This window comes from Leuciscus leuciscus, assembly GCF_965113295.1.
Source record: "Leuciscus leuciscus genome assembly, chromosome: 1".
Taxonomy (NCBI): domain Eukaryota; kingdom Metazoa; phylum Chordata; class Actinopteri; order Cypriniformes; family Leuciscidae; genus Leuciscus; species Leuciscus leuciscus.
In genome coordinates, this window is record NC_138725.1 from 3,932,660 (window position 1) to 3,958,056 (window position 25,397).

Below are 25,397 nucleotides of genomic sequence, written 5' to 3' on the forward strand. Positions count from 1 at the left end.
TCGCCGGCCCCCGCGCTTTCGAGCACGGACCGAGACGAGAGTGAATCTGGAAGTTGCACACCTACTTCGAGCAGAAATAGCAAAGCTGCTGTGCAAGGGGGCGATAGAACCGGTACATCCTTCTCTGAGCGAGTCAGGCTTTTACAGTCGTTACTTCCTCGTACCCAAGAAGGACGGAGCTCTCAGACCTATCTTAGATCTGAGATATTTGAACAAAGCTCTCATGAGACGGCCATTCAAAATGCTCACAACCAGACAAATCCTCGCGCAAATTCACCCGAGGGACTGGTTTAGATTCAGATTATACTCCGTCACAGGCCATTCTCGAGATTCGCCTTCGACGGTCAGGTATTTCAATACACCGTCCTGCCATTCGGCCTGTCTTTAGCACCCCGTACATTCACAAAGTGCATGGACGCGGCCCTCCCTCCCCTGAGAAGTCAGGGTACCAAATCTTGGACTATTTGGACGATTGGCTGATTTTGGCACAGTCAGAGAGAGAACTCAAATCTTACAGAACAGTGCTTCTCAGCCATCTGGAAAGCCTGGGTCTCACGGTCAACTGGACCAAGAGCTCACTGGAGCTCCAAGAGCTCACAAAAGAGTCAACCTCTTTTCTGGGAATAGAGCTGGACTCTGTGGTTATGACGGCCCGCTTGTCGACACAGCGCACGCGTTGTGTTCGGCACCTGGCGGCGTCTTTCCAGCGTTGTTCCTCTGAAAAGATTTCAGAGAATGCTGGGCTATATGGCGACAGCTGCAGCAGTGCTCGGGCTGGGTCTACTGCGTACTGTCTATGAACGAGTGCCTCACCGAGCCTGGGCTGCCGGCGGCTCGCGAATCAGAGTGACTCAGAACTGCGTTTCAGCTCTGCAGCCCTGGATAGCAGCTGAATGGTACCAGTTGGGAGTGACAATGGGAGTTGTCTCGTACCAAAAGCTGATCTCGACGGACGCCTTTAACCTCGGTTGGGGCGCTCTTTTCGAGGGCAGACCGGCTTATGGCCTCTGGTCAGACCGGGAGAAAAGCCTTCACATAAACTGTCTAGAGATGATAGCGGTCGAGAATGCCCTGAAGCACTTCCTCCCACACCTGCGGGGCCACCACGTACTGGTTCGCACGGACAACATGTCCGTGGTGTCCTACGTTAATCACCGGGGCGGTGTCAGATCCAGGAACCTCTGCAAACTGACAGAACGCCTTCTCGTGTGGGCCCATCACTGGTTGCGCTCGCTGAGAGCCTCGCATATACCGGGCCACAGGAAAGTCGGCCCAGACAGACTGTCCAGGGACAACATTCCCCCGGGAAAATGGTCCACAAGAGGATCAGGGAAACGCGCCACTCAGTGCTCCTCATAGCCCCGTGATGGGAGAACCAAACCTGGTTCCCAGAGCTGGTGAGGCTGTTGCACGTAGCCCCATGGCCGATCCCGGTGAGGAGAGATCTTCTCTCTCAAGCCGGTGGATCAATTTGGCATCACCATCCAGAGCGCTGGTCTCTGCATGTGTGGATAATCAACGGATACCCGTTGCTTTGCCAAAAGGGGTCGTGAACACGATCACGCAGTCTAGAGCTCCTTCTACAAGAAGACTCTACGCGTCTAAATGGTCAGTGTTCTCCAAATGGTGCGCTACAAAGAGCCTGGATCCACGCACATGTGGGGTTTCGTGGGTGCTTTCCTTCCTTCAAGAGCTGTTGGACAAGGGCAGGTCCCCTTCCACACTCAAAGTTTATTTTGCGGCTATTACAGCGTTCGCTGAGCCGACGCGCAGCCGTGCGATAGGAAGGAACGAGCTCATCATCCGCTTCCTTAGAGGAGCCAGGAGGATGAATACCCCGCGGCCCCCTTTTTGGGATCTTATTTGGTTTCTATTTGGGATCTTTCTTTGGTCCTGGAGGCCCTAACAATCAAACAGCCATTCTTTTTTAAATCTCCTCATTCTTGTGCAAGGTTGCTCAGAATGATGGGCCCTGATAAGCTCCTAATAGGGCCATTAGGGAGGGTCTTTGTCTTTCTAAGGTGCGAAAACATACATAGTAATGAGGTGATCACTCCTCTCCGCATAAAGCTTTTTGACACAAAACACGTCGTAAAATTTTTAAATCAATATATTGTCTTATCTGAATGAGCAGTCAGGATGATTTTCACATAGTTTTAGAGCAAATATTCTAGGCTACGTGATACAATTTTCAAAAGTATTGTGAAGAAATAATCAGTATGGGTTTCATGACCTTATTTCAGTGACAATTTTTTTTTGTATTTTCACAAACCACGCATAAACGTCATTATCTCAAAACTACAAACTTTTACACACATGCTGCTGATATATTATTGTAGCAGAGTTTGTGCTGAATACAGTGTAATCAGACTTAAGCCATGAAAATGTCACAAGTAACAGAAATAAGCACAAATGTCAGAGCATGTCAGAACACCTCCAGGGCCCAGAAAACACCTCAGACCCCAGAGGGTTAAATACGATCTGGAGTTCGAGCCTTCTGACACCCCAAAGCGAAACGCGCACGTGACTGGAGAGACAGTGAGGCTTTGTTTGTCATCGATCACGTGACTCTAGTAAACCAATACACACCCCGATACGGGGCTTCACTAGAAATTGTTTCGCTTGTGTGATACGCGCATCGAAGCTTCAGTGTCATATGTAACATCACTACTGTCACTCTGTTAACTGATTTCTTTGTTTTCCAGACATGTGCCATGAGCCATGTGGGAAAATTGTTTGTCTGAACTGTTTTAAAGCCTGTTCAGTTTAAGTGATTATAAGTGTATTATTAGTATAAGTGATTAGTAAATTTATATTTCCTTTGTTGATTTGTAGAATTGTTCAACTTGTGTTAGTTGACCATTGTCATTATTTTTTTGTTATTCCTTTCTATAGCACACAGACAATGCATTGAACCAAGGTCAAACTTCATGATAACATAAAATAAAACCATTGTTGTTGCAACAAACCTTGCCTTCTCCTTTCGTCATTCATCACTCCATATCATCTGACGTCTTCTGACCGAGACTCTGTTTGCTCACCAAACCCTCACTCCACCTGAGCCATTCCCATTACCCTACAGTTTCTTCAGTCTGTATGGAGGAGTGGGCCAAAATCCCTTCTGCAGTGTGTGCAAATCTGGTCAAGAACTACAGGAAACGTATGATCTCTGTAATTGCAAACAAAGGTTTCTGTCCCAAATATTAAGTTCTGCTTTTCTGATGTATCAAATACTTATGTCATGCAATAAAATGCAAATTAATTACTTAAAAATCATACAATGTGTTTTTCTGGATTTTTGTTTTAGATTCCGTCACTCACAGTTGAAGAGTATACCTATGATAAAAATTACAGACTTCTACATGCTTTGTAACCTGCAAAATTGGCAGTGTGTCAAATACTTGTTCCCCCCACTGTATATAGAAAATAAATATTTGTGTGTGCTGTAAAGTGGTTAAAAAGATGAAATCGGAATCGGCTAAAATCTGTATAGGCAGGTCAAACTCAATGAAAACTTGGAATCGGCCTAGAAAATTGTAATCAGTGCATCTCTATAATCTTTCTGATTGGCTGGTATCAAACATTATTACATAATCTGGGGCCTGTTTCAGAAAGGAGGTTCAACCAACTCTGAGTTAAAACCTGAACTCTGAGTTGACTTACCCTGAGATGGGAAACTCTGAGTTTTCGGTTACAGAACAGCTGAAATGAGTTAAGCGCGTGCACCACAACTATAAAAAGCCATTATCAATGGAGCGCAGATATTATGAGTCACCATGGCAACAGCGCCAGACAAAAAGAGGTCTGCATGTTTCTCACCAGTACGAACATTATTACTGTAATTTTACAGTATTAGAACATTAATACTGTAATTTAATTAAAGGGATTAGTCTGAATTCTTCTGTAATTTAAAGTAAAATCTGATGTAATTGCATTAGACTATAGAACAATTCTGTAGCCTATATTTAACATACATTTTTAGAAGGTATATTTTTAATGTAACCTTCTCCCTCTACACACTTCACGTCAATTCAAGAATAATTCATGCAATTGTATATTGTTTATTTGAAAGCATTAAAAGTGCAGTTTCTTGTCTCTCCTTGTATTGTTCAAGTGGTCGAGGTTGACATGGGATTTAGTAGGCTAAATAGTAATAAGTAGACCAATGCTTTCTAAAGATAGCCATTATTACATTAATCTAATTACACTGTTGAAGATGTCATTTGTAGTTAGTAATACAATTAAGTTACCCAACTGTTATAATATCAGAGGTGAAACTGGAAGAACATTGTTATTCAACCTAATTTTAATTTTCATGTAGGGGCAATCCTGCTGGCATTAAAAGAACATGGCAGCAGCTGAAAATTAAATATAAAAACATAATTCAATCAAGTAAGGCTTGAGCATATCATGGGTGTAGGTTACCTGACTTTACATTTGACATAACTAACTAAATAGCATCTAGTGCAGCAGCATTTCCGGCTGAGGGAATTCCTGGAGGGACTTCAGAGCCAGTCACTCCCGAAGATCCAAGGGCCTCATAAAATGTAAGAGGTTTACATAGGTGTTCTTTTTTTATATAGGCTATTTTTGATATTTTAATTTATTTTACTTTGGGTTGGGTTTTTTGTTGGTCCCAACAGATTCTGATGGTAATATCTGTCTTTTGGAGCCTCCTGTCCCAACAGAACCCCAGGCAGTTGTAAGTCGCCTACTCAATACACCATTATGACAAATAGTGTTATAAAGTGCACTCAACCAAATGCTCATCTTCACATGACAATGAGGATAAAGAGTTTCTGCTGCCACAGAGAGGCCTATCTGTAGGCCTCTACAGAAGTAATGTTAATATTATGTGTCTACACATCAAACAATCTACACATTCAGATTTCTTCACATTTGTATGTGGAGTAGCCTATCTAAGTTTAAATCTAAGTATAACCCCCTCCCCCTCCTAATGTTAGAACTACATTATGCAACTCTAATCTACTACTGTATTTTCAGTTGCCAGTTAAGGAGTTATATAGACTTCATCTTATAAAAAAAAACAGCAGTAAAAATAGCAATATTTCATTTATTAATAAAAGATGAATTTTATTAATAAAAATGTACTGAAAGAATGAATGAGGTGTTCTAACACCGCTTCCTCTTTAAAAAAGGGGAGGAGACCGAAAGAAACTCTGGGTTTACCGAATAAAACCTGCTCCTGACCAGGTTAGGTTCACAGAGTAAGTTACCATGGTAACTGACTCTGAGTATGTGTTACCTCTCTTTCAGAAACGGGCTTGACTTACTCTGCTTTCTCAGGTTTGACATACCTCCCATTCTGAAACAGAAAACTCAGAGTTTCCCTCATTTCAGGGTCAACATACTCAGAGTTTTCACTTAACCTCCTTTCTGAAACAGGCCCCAGATGTTCACCTAGATGTTTTAGTTATTTCTACATTTGCCGTATAGTATTGTCGATGGGTTCAATAACACATCCTGCAAAAGGGGGGCCTTGGCCAGAACCTAGTGGTATTTGGGGGGGGCCTTGTCATTTGGAAAGTTTGGGAACCCTTGCTTTAAGATATTTTAACCGCGCTTATTTCCGTCATTGGTATAAGTTGTAGTGGGTGTCATAGACAAGAAATTTACAGTTTTCGACCATCTTGCTGACAACGTTTCTTTAGTCATTCGGCAGTCTTGCGGCTGAACCCCTGCAGAAAATCAACAACTATAAACAACTTCAAAATGGATTTTAATGGTGACTGAATGCGTAAGGTTTTTCTCCAGTGTGGATCCTCTCATGTCTTTTCAGATGTGCTGACAGACTGAATCTCTTGTCACAGTGTGAACACTTGTAAGGTTTTTCTCCAGTGTGAATTCTCTGGTGCCGTTTTAAACAGTCCGCTGTAGTAAAAGTCTTCTCGCACTCAAAGCACATGTACTCTCTTACACCAGTGTGAGTTTTCTCATGTCTATGTAAATTGTGCAGCAGTGAAAAACTCTTTCCACACACAGAACATGAATGTGGCTTCTCCTTCGTATGAACTGCCAGGTGTGACTTCAGATTTGATGCACAAAGAAATGTTTTGCCACATTTACATTTACATTTACATTTAGTCATTTAGCAGACGCCCTTATCCAAAGCGACTTACAAATTAGGACTAAGTTCAGCGAGTCATCATAAAGAGGCAAAAGCAACAACAACGCAGGAAGTGCTCAAAATACGAAGTTCTGGTATTATTCAGAGTAGCATAAGCCTGATAAGTGATGTTTCAAAGGGAAAGGATTTTTTTTTTTATTTTTTTTTTTTTTTTTATAAGGTTAAGTGCTCACGGAAGAGATTGGTTTTCAGCTGTTTTTTGAATGTTGTCAGGGATTCTGCATTCCGGATGAGGGTGGGGAGAGCGTTCCACCAGCATGGAACTGTAAATGAGAATGTTCTGGAAAGTGATTTTGTGGCTTTCTGTGATGGAACCACGAGACGTCGCTCGTTGACCGATCGTAGGTGTCTGGTAGGGATGTAGACTCGTAGGAGTGAGTGAAAGTAGGAGGGAGCTGAGCCTGTGATAGTTCTGTAAGCAAGCGTCAGTGCCTTGAACTTGATGCGAGCAGCTAGAGGTAGCCAGTGCAGAGAGATGAACAGAGGAGTGACGTGGGCCCTCTTGGGCTCGTTGAAGACAAGACGAGCTGCAGCATTCTGGATCATCTGTAGGGGTTTGGTCGCACATGCTGGGAGTCCAGCCAGAAGGGCATTGCAGTAGTCAAGCCTAGAGATGACCAGGGCCTGGACGATAAGTTGTGTTGCATGCTCAGTTAGGAAAGGCCTGATCTTCCTGATGTTGTGCAGTGCAAACCTGCATGATCGAGCTGTCTTTGAAATGTGATCTGTGAAGGTCAGCTGGTCATCAAAGTTACTCCAAGATTTCTGACCGATCTTGATGGGGTGATTACTGATGACTCTAGCTGGATGGTGAAGTCGTGCTGTAGAGACGGATTGGCAGGGAGGACGAGAAGCTCAGTCTTTGCCAGGTTGAGCTGCAGGTGGTGTTCCTTCATCCATGTGGAGATGTCCGCCAGACAGCTTGAGACCCGTGCAGCTACTGTGGGATCATCTGGTTGAAAGGAGAGGAAGAGCTGTGTGTCATCAGCATAGCAGTGGTAGGAAAAACCGTGTGCCTGTATGATGTGTCCCAGTGATGTGGTGTAGATGGAGAAGAGGAGGGGACCAAGAACTGAACCCTGGGGAACCCCTGTGGTCAGCTGATGTGCTCTGGATACCTCGCCTCTCCATGCGACCTTGAAGGACCTACCTGTGAGATAGGACTCAAACCAGTGGAGTGAAGTTCCTGTGATGCCCAGTGATGAGAGGGTGGACAGAAGGATCTGATGATTCACCGTGTCGAAGGCAGCAGACAGATCCAGGAGAATGAGGACTGAAGATTTGGAAGCAGCTTTTGCGATCCGTAGGGCTTCTGTGACTGACAGTAATGCAGTCTCAGTTGAATGTCCTTTCTTGAAGCCAGATTGGTTGACATCCAGCTGGTTGTTTAGAGACAAGAAGGATGTTAGTTGGTTGAAGACAGCTCTTTCAAGTGTCTTCGCAATGAATGGTAGGAGAGAGATAGGTCTGTAATTCTCTACCAATGATGTGTTTAGCGTTGGTTTTTTGAGCAGTGGAGTAACCCGAGCCTGCTTGAATGCTGTAGGGAAGGTGCCAGTGTGGAGGGATGAGTTGATGATGTGTGTGAGTGATGGTAGAAGTGTGGGAGAGATGGCTTGTAGAAGGTGTGAGGGGATGGGGTCAAGCGTGCAGGTGGTAGGGTGACTGGAGAGGAGAAGTGTAGATACTTCTTCCTCGGGTTAGCGAAGAAAAGGAGGACAGAGGGGTATTGGCTGTGGAAGGGGTCGGTCTGGGTTCCTGTGTGTGTGGAGCTGAGAACTGACTGCTGATAGCTGTTGTTTTGTTGGTGAAGAAGGTCGCAAAATCGTCAGCAGTTAAGGAGGAGGCGGGAGGTGGTGGAGGTGGACAGAGGAGAGAGTTGAATGTCTTGAAGAGTAATCGTGTGTTGGAGGAGCTGTTGATCTTGTTGTGGAAGTATGAAGATTTTGCAGCATGAACATCAACAGAAAAGGAGGAGAGGAGAGATTGATACATACTCAGGTCAGATGCGTCTTTTGATTTGTGCCATTTCCTCTCCGCTGCCCAGAGTTTGGTCCGGTGTTCCCGAAGAACCTCAGATAACCAGGGGTTAGAGGGAGTAGTGCGTGCTGGCCTGGAGGAGAGAGGGCAGATAATGTCTAGAGAAGAGATTAGAGTGGAGCATAAGGTGTCCGTTGCGGTATTCACATCCAGAGATGAGAATTGTGAGGGTGGGGGAAGAGAGGATGACACGGCAGAGGAGAGATGGGAGGGGGAAAGTGAGCGCAGGTTTCGTCTGAAAGTGACAGGTGGTGGGGGTGGGGGTGCAGGGGTAGAGAGTTGTAGACTGAAAGTAATGAGGAGATGATCTGAAACGTGGAGAGGTGTCACCAGGATGTTTTCTGTGGTGCAGTTGCGTGTGTAAACCAGGTCCAGTTGGTTGCCTGATTTGTGAGTAGCTGTGGTGATGAGTCGTTTGAGATCGAAAGAGGCTAGGAGAGAGGTGAAGTCTGTTGCATGTGGCTTTTCGAGATGAATGTTGAAGTCACCGAAGACTAGAAGTGGGGTGCCGTCCTCAGGGAAAGTGGACAGCAGCACATCCAGCTCATCTACAAAGTTACCCAGCTGACCTGGGGGGCGATAAATGACTACAATATGGATTTTAATGGGGGTTGTAAGTGTAATAGCATGATATTCAAATGAGTTGTTGTTGCATAGAGAAGAGAGCGTGGAGTATTTGCAATTGTTAGAAACGAGAAGCCCTGTACCCCCACCTCTCCCAGACTGGCGAGGGGAGTGGGAGAAGGAGAAATTGCTAGAGAGAGCAGCAGGGGTTGCTGAGTCTTCTGGACGAATCCAGGTCTCAGTCAGCCCCAAGATACTAAGAGTAGAATGAGATGCAAAGGCTGGAATGAAGTCAGCTTTATTGACTGCTGACTGACAATTCCATAGACCCACGGAAAGAGAGAGAGGAGTATGTGAGGATGTGGGGATGGGACGCAGATTGGCAGTATTGCGCTGCCTATTGCGCGTGATGAAAGGACGGTGCCGAGAGATAACAGGAATGTATTGAAAGCACATGTTGATTAAGGTGAACAATAAGGTAAGTAGAGGGAAGAGAAAGGGAAGAGGAGATACGTAAGTGCCTTTCTGGTGTCCTTGCTCGGTGGAGTCGCGCAGGTAGAGTCGCTGGTCTTTTCCCGAGTCGGTCTTCACACGAGGAGGCTGAACACGAGAGCTGAACGCTTCCGCTGACGCTTCCGCGACAGCGCGCAAATTACAAAGATATAGGATAATGCTTTCACCGCTTGAGTGAGTACAGCTGTTTCGGTCGGGCAATTAAGTGTAAATAACGCGAAAATGTGGCAATTCGCACACATGTGATCAGTGTGGCAATTCGCACACATGTATCTCGTTCAGCTCTCGTGTTCTCGTGAAGCCGTTCAATGCCACATTGATTACATGTGAACGGCTTCTCTCCGGTGTGGATCATCATGTGTTCTTTAAGGTGTGATGATTGACTGAAACTCTTCCCGCACTTATCACATGAGAACGGCTTCTCTCCAGTGTGGATCTTCATGTGAACATCAAGAGAATGTTTGTATGCGAAATTGTTTCCACATTGATGGCATACATGCGGCTTCTCTCCAGTGTGAACTCTCATGTGTAGCTTCAGGTCACTTTTAAAAGCAAAACTCTTTCCACACTGATCACATGTGTGCGGCTTCTCTCCAGTGTGGATCATCTCATGTGTTTTCAGATTTGTTGAGTGACTGAATCTCTTGTCACAGTGTGAACACTTGTAAGGTTTTTCTCCAGTGTGAATTCTCTGGTGCTGTTTTAAATTGTACGCTGTAGTAAAAGTCTTCTCACACTCAAAGCACATGTACTCTCTCACACCAGTGTGAGTTTTCTCATGTCCATGTAAATATTTCAGCAGTGAAAAACTCTTTCCACACACAGAACATGAATGCGGCTTCTCCTTCGTATGAACTGCCAGGTGTGTCTTCAGGGCTGATGCACAGAGAAATGTTTTGCTACATTGATCACATGTGAACGTCTTATCGCCGGTGTGGATTCTCATGTGAACAATAAGGGATGATGATTGACTGAAACTCTTCCCGCACTGATCACATGAGAACGGCTTCTCTCCAGTGTGGATCCTCATGTGTCGATTACGATTTGTTATGTGTGTGAAATGCTTTCCACATTGATCACATGAGAATGGCTTCTCTCCAGTGTGGATCCTCATGTGAATCTCAAGACTTTGTTTGCTTGAGAAACTGTTTCCACACTGAGTGCAGGTGAGAGATTTCTTGGCTCTTCTTTTCTTTAAAAATGTCTTTTTAGTCTTTGAGGGACTTTGAGGTTGGACATGATGTTCCTCCTCCACTTCACTCAGTTCTTCACTCTCCTCCTCCACTTCACTCAGTTCTTCACTCTCCTCCTTCACTTCACTCAGTTCTTCACTCTCCTCCTTCACTTCTATCAGTTCTTCACTCTCCTCCTTCACTTCCATCAGGTCTGACATGAAAGAAACAAATATTACATTTAATTTTCAGTACATCAAAATAATTCAAAGAGAGAAATATAAAGTGAATGGACATGAAAGTGAGCCCTGATGTAATAGTAGAAAGTAGACAACTGTTATAAATGATTGTGATAATTTGATGCCTTTTTATAAATGTAATTATTATGATAAAATTATCATTAAATTGATTATATGTCCTTGAAACTTTCCATGAATGAGGTCAATTTATCTTCCAATTATAATTTTTAAAACATTATAGGCACGAATCCCATGTTTCTTTAGCAAGAACTATTAAATGTATTTGATCAATGACAATTATCTAACATGATATTAACATTAAAATATACAAAACTGCCATGTTTTGACACCAACTTTGAGATTGATATTTATTTTACTAAAAACCTTTTAATTATTAATGGCCGTTTACACTAGACTTTTCCTTAATAGACTTCCATTCATGCGCATGTGAAAGTGGGACACCAGAAACACAAGCTCAAGTGAATTACCCTGTGAGAAATAACAGAAGCGTTTAGCATTCAAGTGGAGTGGATTGTTTATTGTTTAAATTTTGAATGATTATTATTTGTTATACGTTATATATATATATGTTTGTAAAAAAGCTGCCGCAGAATGTGACGTCATTTCACGGCCGTTGCAGTGTCTGTAGAAATATCACATGCTCAAAGTGTAGAGTGGCCGCGGCTTTAACTATTTTTAAATTAACATTTTTTTATTATCTTTATCTGTGTTCTACATGTTTCACTCAACCCTGTTACTCCTGACATGATTTTCCTCCTTTTAAAAACAGAGCATTTCTTAAAACTGTGACACCCAGGAAGTGACATCATCTGGGCTCTTTCTACTGCATGATGGGAAGACAAGAAAATAATCTCAATCCATTGTCTCAGTTTTTACACAAACTGTAGCACTGAATGTATTCATCAACCCTGTTATCAAAGTTACTGTAAGAAGACTCTATAACTATGAATAACTTGTATGATATTTGACAAATACAACTTTATCAGTAACTTGGTGTTTACTGACTATTCTTAAAAAAAAATTAATTTTGTAAACTGTTGAAATGACTACAATTCTGGTAACGTTGTTGCAAATTGGAAACCAGATATAAAATAAATATAAAATAAAACAATTAAAATAGTATTTAGCCTGATCTGATGTTGACAATCAATATAAAAATGTCTCAAATCTCCCTTTACTGTCCATTTGTTGAAGAAAACCCAGAACATTCTGTACCATTTCATAGTTTAACTGTTTATCTAATGGCGCGTTTCCACCGAGCGGTACGGTACGGTACGGTACGGGTCGGTACCCTTTTATTTGCGTTTCCACTGCCAAAAGTTGAGAATGGTACCAAAAAGCCGAACCGTACCGTACCACTTTTTGGGTACCCTTCCGTTGGGGTACCTAGCACAGTGGTACGGTACTAAAAGGTGGAGCTAGACTCACTGCAGGACGTTGATTGGTTGACAGAGAATCGTCACTTGCGCGTGCTACGAGGGGAATGACAACATAAGAAGCGCCATTTTTTAATATACAGTTTAATATAATACTACTGTTACTGTGTCACGAAATGTAATTTTAAGAGTTTTTCAGGCGAGAATGTAGTTGTTTAAAGCTCAAATCTGTGGTTTATTTATAAAGATGATTTGTTTTTCCCCGGTTGTGAGATCCATGCGATCAGCGGGCGCTGGCGCTCATGTTTCCCGGCTGGATGAGCCTTTCCTCGGCTAGGTCTTCTGACGTTCGCCGATGACTCCGACGGTAGTGGTTAAACATGAGATATAATTCGTCTTGTGTAGACCTAACGGGCGATCTTTGGTCTCGTGAATATATAATACGTTCCCTGTCAATCGTTTTGGCTGAGGGCTAAGTTTAGTTTCATATTATAGGCTTTTTGTATTTAACTTTACCTATATGGGGAGGCTGCAGACCTGGAGCCGGTAGATCTACGCCCCTAGCAGTTTTACGCCCCTGGCAGTTTTACGCCCCTGCTGTTCCTGATGCGTCCAGTAGGGGGATATGCTGCGAAATAACACCATTAAATCGATGCTCAAAACGTACACAATAATAACCGTCCAGTTCATAGATTTTGCCCGAATTTGTGGTTTTTGTTAATTTAAATATTAAACGTTTTAGTATAAATCTGCACTGCACTATGGATTAAAATATCTCTAGATATTAGGTTGGGCTTCACTCAGCCTATACAGAAGACTATTTGTTTTCATGAATTAAAAAATAACACACATAGTTGGATCAGATGACAAGTAATGATATATGACCTACTATAGAATAGTTAATTGAATATTGAATACATTAATATTGAATAAATAGTAATAATAATAATACTAATTAATAATAATAGAATATTCACTGTATGTTTTTATACAGGAGACTGAGTGAAATATGTTGTTGTGAATTTATATAAAGTTACAATTAGATATTAAACATATTTAGCCCATTAGACATACAGCACCGTGTAATCATATGGATCCTGGATTAAATATCTGCTGTACTATTCACTTAGTCATCATACAGCTACAAAACAGTGTCCTTCATAGCATTTTATGAAGACAAACACAATTTATCCCTTTTCTAAAATTCCAAGGGCCATTTATAAGAAAGAGACAATATTTATGTTCACAAAAACATTATTTATCAACACCATTTATGAATTATGATGACTCCCCTATGGCTTGCCACTCTGCTTTAACTGTTTTTCTATCCTCCTGTCAAAGTGCTTCTGCTCACTGATAAAAAATTAAAATAAAATTAAACAAACAAATGTAAAAAGGACATCCATGGTGAATTTTATTTTGTCAAATTCAAAAGCAGCAGGACTCACTGTTAAATTTTGTATAAAATTCCTGAATCCTTAATTTTTTATCACAGTTGCTTTTGTACATTTCATCATTATTCATTATATCAATTCATTTTTTCCTTCATTAGTGAAATTCTAAATACACCTCCGCAATTCATCAATTCAGGACACATTTACAAAATAAAGTGTAATAGAAATGTATTGAAAACATGCTTAACAGTTTATGACAACTAGTCAGCCATTTTGCATTTATTGACTTATGCAAGGAACTAATGCCTAGATGTTTTGAGGAGTATGACAATTCAACAGAGAAATAGTATAATAGGCCTATATTTTGATCAACAAGACATAAAGAGTTGATAATGTAGGAAACAGCAGACAGTTGTACATTATGAATTGCATGAATGTACCAAAGCATTTGCAATTTGTATAAAATGAGAAATTGCTTTTATGATGTGCACAAGTGAAAGATGATGTGATTTCAGTTGTGATCTGAGAAATGCACCAAAGCAACTGAGATAAACTATAATACTTATTGGAGACCCTGCAGAATCACTGACCCCATGAGTCACAGACCACATAAAAGAAAGTGTTACGAGAACACAAACTGCCTTTTTAATTTGCATTTCATGTGTGTATTTCATTAAAAAAAGCTAAACTTTAAAAAAATATAAAAAGGACATCCATGGTGAATTTGATCTAGTCACAGTGTGTGTGTGTGTGTGTGTGTGTGTGTGTGTGTGTGTGTGTGTGTGTGTGTGTGTGTGTGTGTGTGTGTGTGTGTGTGTGTGTGTGTGTGTGTGTGTGTGTGTGTGTGTGTGTGTGTGTGTGTGTGTGTTGCCCAGAATTTATGTCAGATGAGTGTGGATTGCATCAATTTGCTCCTGATCTTCAAAGTACAATGGCACAGGTACTTGTTGGTGGAACACTTTTGGAAAAAGTGTCAAGACACTTTGATTTCTTTTGGCCACTGATGATGGACTGTGCAGAGAAAATTTAAAAAATGACATTAAAAACATGTCCTTGTATGTCTCTGTAAGCAGTGGCGGTTCTAGACCACAGTAACTGGGGGGGCCAGGCAGGGGCCACTTGTGCTTTTAGGGGGCACACCTTTAACATTCATCTAAACCTATTTTCAGTATTATTTCAAGTCATTTTTCACCATGTCATGCATGACTGCAATCTCTAGAAAAAGCTAATAAATTATATTAGCTAAGCTAATAAAACAATTTCAATTCAAATGAATGTTTCATTATGTTTAATTGTAGTGTGATATAATGATCAATAATAACACATTTTTAGCATCTAAGCACATCTGGGCACTTTTTTACACCTGGGGTGGGCGATATGGCAATAATATCATATCACAATTTTTTTATTTTTTTTCAGGAAAATCACGATTTTATCACGATTCTTATTTCATGTTGGTTTTACTATTTTGCATGTGACTGAGCATTACAGCCAAACTAATGTCCCTATTTTAAAAGCAAAGCCTTATAGGTAACAAAATATAGGTAACAAAATATAAAATAAAAAAGAATGGCAGACATTTAGGCCAAAGTGGCGAAAATAAAAATCTTTGTCACTATTTTCTTTGTTATAAAAATTAAGAACAGAGATACATATTACACATACACAACTTAATATACAAATGAAATAAACAGTGCTTTATTTTTTCATCTATAGGTGTATTTAACAGTAGAATTGAAGAAAGTAATTAAATGAACAAATATGAAAATAAAACACAACAGACTTAAAGTTCTCAGTCAAGAGCAGTGAATGATTTCCTCTGTGTGTTTTGTTGTTTTATTAACATTAAAGGGATAGTTCTCCCCCCAAAAAGTCATAATTTACTCTCTTAAGTTGTTTTAAACCTGAATAAGTTTCTTTCTTCTGTTGAAAATAAACGTTATTTGAAAGAATGTGAGTAACCAAACAGTTGATGTACCCCTGTGACTTCCATAGTATATTTTTTTCCTACTATGTATGGAAGTCAATGGGGACCAGCAACTGTTTGGTTTTGGGTGAACTATCTCTTTAAGGACAAGCGGCAGCATGTTTATTATTAGGGCTACTGTCTCTTTAAGAACTGCACGCGACGCGTCTAATATACACGCATATGACAAGCAGATTTTAATAAATTTTCTCTGTTTGCTTTCACTTTAGACATAACCAACTTTGTTTGTGTAAACATTGTCTGTTTTTGACAGTATTAGCGCAATATAAGACTCAAAAGATAACTTAGTCCAGTAACAGGCTGTTAGTGCATGTGTGCGTCGAGTGTACGCGCTCAGTAAAGCGCATATTTGAACAGCGCATCAGCAGCGAATGACATGTTTAACCGGCAAGGCTTTAAAGCACATGCAAATAATGAACTTTTGGGAACTGCAGTGTCCCGTTCCTCTGCGTTAACATTTGATGTGAATATACGTCGTGCTGCAGTGTAGCCTATAGATGAAGGCGCCGCAACTGATAAAATGCGCAGTTGTTTGGTGTGATTTTACGATTCCAAATTTTGGGGGGCCAGAGGGGGGGCCAAGCTTGGTGACACGGGGGCACTGGCCCCCCCGGCCCCCCCTCTAGAACCGCCACTGTCTGTAAGTCATTTATTTACTAGAGAAGCTATTGGTTTGGAATGCAGTTAAAAAAGAGATGGGTGTTTATAGTTTATAAAAGTTTCGAGAGAGAGAGAGAGAGAGAGAGAGAGAGAGAGATTTCCATAGCTAAAGCAAACACACTGGGATGCATCATGCAAGTTACTTGGCAAAGAAAAATCCCACTTTAAGTGCACACAGCCTACATTTTAATCCAGATCAGTACGCTATTTTAAGAAAAATGTATATTTAGATATAAATGAGATAGTTAGATCTCATTTTATAAGAAACAACTCAAACCAGAAAGGAGTAAAGGAGTCTTACCAGAAGAGGCAAGATAAAGACGGGCAACAAAAGAACATTCAAAAGAAAATTAATTTTGAAAGTGAGTAGAGAAGACTAGGGGCAGCTAAACTTACACGTGGTAAGCTATAACTTATAAATTTAAGCCAGACAGAACATCAACCTGACCGTCCAGAACTTTTTGTCTCTCGAAATAAATGATAGACCTATCCATTGATATAAATAAATGAATTGATATCTACCTAGCTCTATCAAGCTATTCGTTTATAAATAATAAATGTTGCATCATTGCTAAACAACAATAACTTTAGCGGATTATTTATTATACCTCAATCAATTCATGTCAATGTACAGCCTCCCCCTACTGGACGCATCAGGAACAGCAGGGGCGTAAAACTGCCAGGGGCGTAAAACTGCTTGGGGCGTATATCTACCGGCTCCAGGTCTGCAGCCTCCCCTTACTCAACTTTACTGTTGTAATGTTAGACTAGAGCGCAGCATTTGGACATTTGACTGAATTGTTTGCTTTATTTCTTATTGTATAGCTCCTTGTACCTTTTACTTAAACTTTTATATTGGCTATTATTGATAAAACTGAAATTTTACAAAAAGAAATATGGTTTCTTGTCATTTTCTTATTACAAAATTATCACTGATGTTTATTGCAACATTTGTACAAATGCATATATTGCCTGTAATATGTGTAATTTTTTTTTATTATTTAAACGAAGAGGTAACGTTAGGGTTGTGTTTTAAATTTCGTTTTGTTATAAATAGAAAAACGTATAACGTGCAGTGAATAATCAATATGCGTTGCGCATGAACCACATTTGTGTCCCTATAATGTTTAATTTATTTAAAGGAAAACGAAAAGAGGCAGAGTAGTGTTTTATAACATATTTCGTTTTATTGTTGCTTAAAATGTACATACAGAGTAACAGAGATGAGTAGCAGAGCGAGCTGAGTGACGCTTTCAAGAACGCGCTGTACTATGTGCATGTAGGAGTGAGTCGCAAGTACAAACTTTGCGTACTTAATATTGAGAAAAGCCTAATGTCGGCGCTTGTCTTCTTGTGACAAACATGTCGAGGAGCAAGAACAAGATCTGCTATATGTCATCCATTGTAGTTTACTATGTTCTTCTTCGCGCGAAAATGACGTCGATCGAAACACCACGCCTATCAAGTAAGGGTACTGTTGGCAGTGGAAACGCTAGCCAGATCATGGTTAACAGACCCGAACCGTACCGTACTGTACCGTACCGTACTGTACTGCTCAGTGGAAACGAGCCATAAATGTGATGAAGTGCTTGAATGTTTCTAACATGAATGTTCTTCAGCATCATGAATGAATGAAGAATAAACACCAACCTCTTTGTTCTTCAGGATCTTCAGTGTGTTTCATTCTGCAGGGTTCTGGATCACTCATGTTCTCACTGTCCTCTTTAATAAACTCAGTCTTTGCAGATTTCAGCTCTTCCTGATGCTTTCATGCTCGTCTTCACTTGTAGCTGATAGGAATTTACAGCATTTATTGCTGAATTACTGTGGGAGGAGCTTCACTGATGATGTGATTGCAGTGGGAGGAGCTTCACTGATGATGTGCAGGAGTGGAAAAAAAAAGATATTTTGTGGAAAAAAAAGATATTCTTATTAAATAACATTTGAAAAACCTGTATAAACGAAACACCAAATAACAATATTACCTATGCAAATTATTAACAATATACCGAATTAAAATACATAAATAGCCAAAGCTAAAGGCTAACATTTCTGTTCCCTTTTTCCGAGGGAACTCGCGCTGCATCGATGACGCTTTGGGAAAACCCCACGTGATTACGTCTGAAGCACATATGTCAACTAGTCCAATGGAAATAATGAACGTCACGGACGGGTGACGTCATGACCAGGAAAGGATAAAAAGCACATCCGGTGCAACCGGCGCTATCTTTTGTGCCTCAGCAAAGCACTCTGTGTCAAAACTGTCTATTATATTTATTGTTTGTCTGTCACATCATTATCTAAAGTATGGCAAAACAGTTATTCAAGTCATGTGCTTCTCCTTGCCCTCGTTTCCTTACGGGTGGGGATACACACGATTTTTGTGTAATCTGTTTGGGAGTGGAGCATGCTATGTCAGCCTTTGAGGGAGCTGACTGTCAGTATTGTGAGCATGCTCCGCTCCCGCCCCGCATGCTCCGCTCCCGCCTGTCATTATTTGATGAAAGTGGCCAGGCTCGCAAACCTCAGGGTGCAGGACCCGCTGCTGCTGAGGCAGCACGGAGATTGCATACCTGGGGTTCGCAAATGGATCTCTCGGCGGGGTTGGAGACCAGGTGCATACATATTCAGACATAAGGGGACTGAGAGAACATGGTTATGGGTTGATGCCCCGGGCTGAGCAGAAGCTTGTGAGCTATCTGTCTCCTGGTTAAGCATCGTCCCTGAAGGCTCCCGTGCTGCCCACTAAACCTTTAAAAACTACATCTAATTTACTGGGCAAAGCTTATACTGCAGCAGGTCAAGCCAGAGCCTGTCTTCACACTATGGCAGTGCTTCAGGCTTATCAGGCAGACCTGTTGGGGGATCTGGATAATAGTGAGGGAGTGGGTCCGACGAAATTCGAGAACTTCGTCGGGCCACAGATCTGTCTCTCAGGGCTACGAAGGAGATCGCTCATGGGTGGTCTATGACAGCTCTTGTAGCTACTGAGACACCTCTGGTTAAATCTCCTAGTTCTCCTCCTAAAGGAAGATGCTCCTATTTCTCCTTCTGGTCTCTCTGACAACTCAGTCAACACGGTTGTTGAAGATTTGAAGACACCAAAAAAAACAATCAGAGGCTTTCAAGAAATTTCTCCCTCGCCGGGTCCAGCCCCCTGGGGATGCTGGGCGTAAGCATCCCTAGCCGAGATCCTCATATCGTGCACAACAAAAAGAGAGTCATGGCGGCCGAGCCGACACTCTTAGCCGAAGTCTTCTAAGCCAAAGCCGGATTTGAGGACCGTTCTTATGGCTAAGAAGGCTTCGGCTCAGAAGCGGTCCTGATGCCTCGGGGAGCAGCAGTCTCCAGCTTATGGCTCAGGGTCAACTCGACGCTGCGTCAGACTCGCTCCCTCTGAGGGGGGTTCAAAAACAGTCAGTTCGGTTGTTTCCTGCCAGTATGCTTCAGCTGTGCATACTCATATTCACCGAAATGCCTGTTACAGTAACACCAAAGGCCAGTCTCGAGAGACTGGTACCCTTAGTAGATTTTCTGACAGAATGGAAGTATCTGCTGAATAGATCTCCTTGGTTCCTGCTGATAATAGGGAATGGTTACAGAATCCAGTTTGGTTCTCCTCCTCCTTGGTACAACAGGGTGCAACCCACGTTAGTACATCCCGAGCAGGCTCTGGTAATGGAGCAAGAAGTAGAGTCTCTATTAACAAATGGAGCAATAGAGCAGATGTACTCGCCCAATAGAGAATCAGGGTTTTACAGCAGCTACTTCAATGTTACGAAAAAGGATGGGGGGGGGGGGGGGGGGGGTTGCATCCCATTTTAGATCTTCGTCTGTTGAATCGCGCAGTCGAGAAACTCAAGTTCAAGAGGCTCACACTCAAATCAGATCTGAGGACTGGTTTGTCAAGATAGATCTAAAAGATGCTTACGTCCATGTCTCCATCCTCCTTCGACACAGGAAGTTCCTGAGGTTTTCTTTCGGGGGGAAAGAATACCAATACCGGGTGCTTTCGTTCAGAAGAGTGTGCTTTCTCCACTACAGAGAACCATTTTCCTTGGTGTGGTATGGGATTCAGTCATGATGCGAGCCACACTATTGCCTGTTCGTGTTGCTACTATCCTCACAGCCACAAAAGAGTTGAAGCTAGGCCAGTCACGCACTGTGAAACAGTTTGAGAGACTGTTGGGCCTACTGTACATGAGACCCTTGCAGTGGTGGCTCAGGACCAGAGGGTTCTCCCTGAGGGGAAACCCACTTCCTACGATCAAGATCACGTGGCACATGATGGCAGTCTTCAATGCTTTGAGACATTTCCTCCCAGACCTGAGAGGCCATCATGTGCTTGTCCGTACAGACAACACATTGGTGGTCTCTTACATAAATCGTCAGGGGTGGCGGTCTGCATTTGCGTCCACTCTGCAAACTGGTGCACCAGATCCTCCTGAGGTCCTTAGGGAAAATACTCTCTCTAAGGGCAGTGTATCGGGGGCAAAATATAGGAGCAGACACCCTGTCGAGGCAGGGGCTGAGGCCAGGGGACTGGAGACTCCACCCCAAGGTGGTGGAGCAAATACGGGAATTTTACGACCATGCAGAAGTGGATTTGTTTCCGTCTCAATACACAACGCTCTGTCAACTATGGTTTTCCCTTACTCACCTGAGGGGGCATAACTCATAGCGATTGGTCTCTCAACTGAGGTTGTTGAGACCATCCTAAGCTCCAGAGCTCCAGCTACGAGGAAATTATATGCACTAAAGTGGAGAGTTTTTACTTCCTGGTGCCACCAGCATCAGCGGGATCCAGTTTACTGTTCTGTAAACACAGTACTTGAGTTTCTGCAAGATCGCTTTGCATCAGGTTTATGTCCTTCCACCTTAAAGGTCTACGTGGAGGCCATTGCGGCTTTCCACGCCCCGGAGGGTGGTACATTTTTGGGTCAAGACCCCCTGGTCATACGTTTCCTTCGTGGCACCTTGAGGTTGAGGCCAGCAACTCGCACTAGGGTGCTGGCTTGGGACCTGGCAATAGTTTTGGAAGGCCTGTCAGGGGACTCCATTCAAGCCCCTAGATTCACTCTCAGAAAAATTTCTGACTTTCAAGACCATCTTTCTTCTTGCTATTTCGTCCCTCAAAAGAGTCGGAGACCTTCAGACCTTCAGGCCCTTTCGGTTTCTCCCTCCTGCCTTGAGTTTGCACCCAGGATTGTCAAGGCATTCTTATACCCTAAGCAGGGATACGTCCCTAAGGTGCTGACCAATATTCCGAGGCCTATTGTGCTGCAGGCTTTCTGTCCTCCTCAGTTTGCTTCTTCGGACCAGGAAAAACTGAATCTCTTGTGTCCAGTGTGAGCACTGGATACTTATGTCCACAGGGCTGGCCCATGGAGAAAATCAGATCAGTTGTTTGTCTGCTTTGGATCACCTAAGAAGGGTCTTCCAGCCTCCAAGCAGACAATCAGCAAGTGGATAGTTGAGGCTATCTCTCTTGCCTATGAGTCCTCTGGGCAGCCGTGCCCTTTGGTGGTCAGAGCTCATTCTACTAGGAGTATGGCGGCTTCTAAAGCCTTGTTATCAGGGGTTTCCCTTCAAGAGGTTTGTGATGTGGTGGGTTGGTTCTCGCCGCTCACATTTGTGAGATTTTATAGCCTTGACCTGGACGCTGCCCCAGGGTCTCTGGTGCTTCTTACATAGATTGCCAACAGTTTTACATACAGGCAATTGTAAATATGGCGTATTGGGTATTCTTGTTCCCAAAGCGTCATTGACGCAGCGCGAGTTCCCTCGAAAGGGAACATCTCAGGTTACAACTGTAACCCTATTTCCCTGAGAAGGGAACGAGACGCTGCGTCGCCCTGCCCTACTTCCTGCATCCCTGTGATCGACTTTGCTTCGGCTCTCGAAACTAGCGCCGGTTGCACAGGATGTGCTTTTATCCTTTCCTGTTCATGATGTCACCCGCCCGTGAAGTTCGTTCTTTCCAATGAACTAGTTGACATACGTGCTTCAGTCGTAATTACGCAGGGGCGTTCCCAAAGCATCAACGCAGCATCTCGTTCCCTTCTTAGGGAACTAGGGTTACAGTCGTATTCTGAGACATTTTCTTTGTAACAAAATACTGTTGAAAAACAAACAGAACCAAACTACAATGTGGAGATGATTCGAGCATTGGGGTGGGAATCTCTAGGCACCTCACAATTCGATTACGATTCAGAGGGCTACAATGCGATGATAAAACGGTTATCGATGCATCTTTTTTTTCCACTGTGTGACTACTTGGTACTTTTAAAGCAAAGTATAATGATCCATAATGAATTTACTTCCAATATATTTTATTAATTAAACAAATGGAAGTGATTTGGTAATAAATATAGCGATAGAGTTTCTTTTTCTTTTTCAGAGTTGGGTGGAAGCTTTTAAGGTTGTCCTGGTTTCCACCTCAGCACTGTTTGATCTGACGTGTGGCCGAATTTGAATGCTTCCAATTAGATCTCGCTGCGATGTTATTAATTCTGCGGTGAATTCAAACGCTTTCTCACTGGATCTCCCAGCGCTGTGTAATAACAGTGTCGTGTGATTGAGAGCGGCCCACGAATAAACCTGTTTTGAGCTCAACTCAAACGAATAGCGAAAAAAAAAAAAGATTAGTGCAGTTTCGTTTCACTTTCGTTTTGTCTGATGTTTCTCGTATGCAACAGAAGATTGTAATGCAGAGGGTGCCAGTCTGATTCCACATCTCAAGCGCAGGCATAACGCTTGCCACAAATAACCGGCAAAAGTAATGATTATGCATGAGACATTTAAATTTTTATTAATAAACTAGTGATTTCTGTCAGTGTCGGCTGCAAACAAAGTTGGTGATGCTGACTCGCCATCCTCGCAGTACTTAGTGCACGCACCTATAGAGAAATGCACACTTCATACGAATTAGCCTACATAAGCAGAGAGTAGCCCAGTTCTTTTCGTTTTGAACTGTTTTGTTTAAAAGTTTAAAAAGCTGTTTAAAAGCTTTCTATATACATTTCTCAGGTCTGTGAGGCAAGTATAGCCTATACCAGTGGTTCTCAACTCCAGTCCTCGGGACCCGTTGCTCTGCACATTTTGTATGTCTCTCTTATCTGACACACTCAGTTCAGTTCATGGAGTCTCTCTTAACGAGCTGATGATCTGATTCAGGTGTGTTAAATAAGGGAGACATACAAAATGTGCAGAGCAGCGGGTCCCGAGGACTTGAGTTGAGAACCACTGGCCTATACGCTGAGTTTCTGTTCATTTACACCGGCGCCTCCGTGTCCTGATTATATTGTCTGCTATATTTGCTTCTTATTTGCGCAGCTCAAACGGCAATGCACGACTAATAATGACTATTGGACTGTCATATTATTCACTTAAAGGTAGGGTAGGTAGGATTTAAAAAAAAAAAAAACATTCCAAATTTGTTTAAACTGTCTTTATATACCAATACATAATTAAAATGTAAGTACTCTGAAAAAGAAAATATAAAAATCGAGTGACTGTAGACCTTTTAATCTGCAATAAACACAGCTCATTATTTCCATTCACTCCCACCCCCTCCCTTCTGAGCTCCTTCCAAAGCCACGCCCCCAAAACACATGAACGCGCGACGCCAAACGCTCAGGCTCAGCTGGAAGACGCATTTATTACCTGAGACGAGTGGAGAAGAAGGAGCGCAGTACATACAGTGACATCATGTCAGAATCACATGTAATAAAATACCTAACTTTATCACTATGAATATAAACAAATAAGATTTCTTTTAGTACTCACTATCAAGCTAGCATATCGATAATGGTAAAGTTTCATTTGGTAACGAGCTATATTTATAAGGCAAAACTAAAAACAGGTTGCATTGATACACGTTTTTCCATTACAATCAGTTACACTGTGATGAAGGTGAATTTTGTGTAAGATTCATAACATATACGGTGTTTTGCATGTAAGAGTTTCCATGATGAAAACATTGTTGACTCTAATGAAGACTAACGTACACTCCGAGTCCGGAGACAAGTACCGCATCGTCGGCTCGAGGACAGGTCCGGGGTTGAGGGCGAAGCAGAGGAGGTCGTTCAAGAGTGCGGGCAGGGTCCGAGGAAGTAGTTTTTGCCTTGTTTGCCTTCGCTGACTGCATATGCAGGTGCTTTGAGCTGAATATTTCCGGGAACGGTGACATGTGATGAGTGCACGCAGGGCAGCGCGCGCAGTGGGGCTCGGGCACGAGACATGAAGGCATCTGATTGGTTCTTTACATTCGCACCGAATGGCAGTGATTGGTCAGAGTTTTTACTGTCCTGCAGCTGCTACAGAGGTCTGATTTTTTTCATTCCTTTTTCTGAACACATAATGTATTGACTACTCTCAGGATGGAAGGACCATTTCACCCAGTATAAAAAAAAGTGTTTCTGAACAGGATTACCCACCCTACCTTTAAGTTCACTTGTGCATTCGCTTAATTTTGTGCAGATATAATTTGCAATATTATGTTTATTTGGTATATCTGATTAATCTCATATAGGATGCGTTTCTTTGAGTTAAATAACGCGCTAGCAAAATGCTCCAGTTTACCTTTCAGCGTGTAGCTCAAACAGCAATGCATGGTTAATAATAACTATGATTAGGACCGTCATATTACATTACATGAGAACACTATTTATTAAATCGTTGTGAATTCTTTGGGTTTAGTTGCCATTTTCAGCATGTTGTTCCAGGAAGAGGACGTCCACAACAGTCACATATTCTGACAAGCACGCATCTGAGGCGTTGGTGACACTTTTCATTAGTCATTATATTTGATTATTAAATAATTAATTTAATTAAATGATCAACCTCATCGAAACATTTTACAATCCTACTAGCCCTTTATTTAGATTAAAAACCCTCTCATTCATTTGGTGAGGAAGCGTTTTGTGTATTTGCTAAGGCTGAACGATTAATTGCATTTGCGATAATATCACGATATGACGAAATGCGAGTTTTTAACCACAAAGCTGCGATTACAGTCTGGTCACGTGGCACGCGAGAGTAAACCAGTCTGTATTACAGATGAAGCATCAACTTGGCACGCTACGCATATAGGCCTGGCTACAGGAAATAACAGTTTATGTTTAATTTATGTGATATTGTGTTATAGATTCTCTCCAACGATTCTGTATCGATTAAGATCATTTCAGATTTATGTCTGAGCTTAGTTTTAAACACAGATACGTGATGTTACTCTTGTAGTGCGCGGTCTCGCCCGCCGGTATTTTACTTACAAATGCTCTAA

At 42.1% G+C, this 25,397-nt stretch overlaps 1 protein-coding gene across 1 annotated transcript; it reads right to left on the reverse strand.

Annotated features, from left to right (window-relative positions):
* Window positions 1–4,851: 4,851 nt before the first annotated feature.
* Window positions 4,852–18,771, reverse strand: LOC309478528 (uncharacterized protein; the record flags this gene model as incomplete). Its single annotated transcript, XM_082142137.1, has 3 exons — window positions 17,765–18,771; window positions 10,178–10,651; window positions 4,852–4,859 (listed from the first exon to the last, which is right to left on the reverse strand). The coding sequence occupies exons 1-3, from the start codon at window positions 17,820–17,822 to the stop codon at window positions 4,852–4,854; spliced, it is 540 nt and encodes a 179-aa protein (XP_081998263.1). The 5' UTR covers window positions 17,823–18,771.
* Between the last annotated feature and the right edge of the window lie 6,626 nt (window positions 18,772–25,397).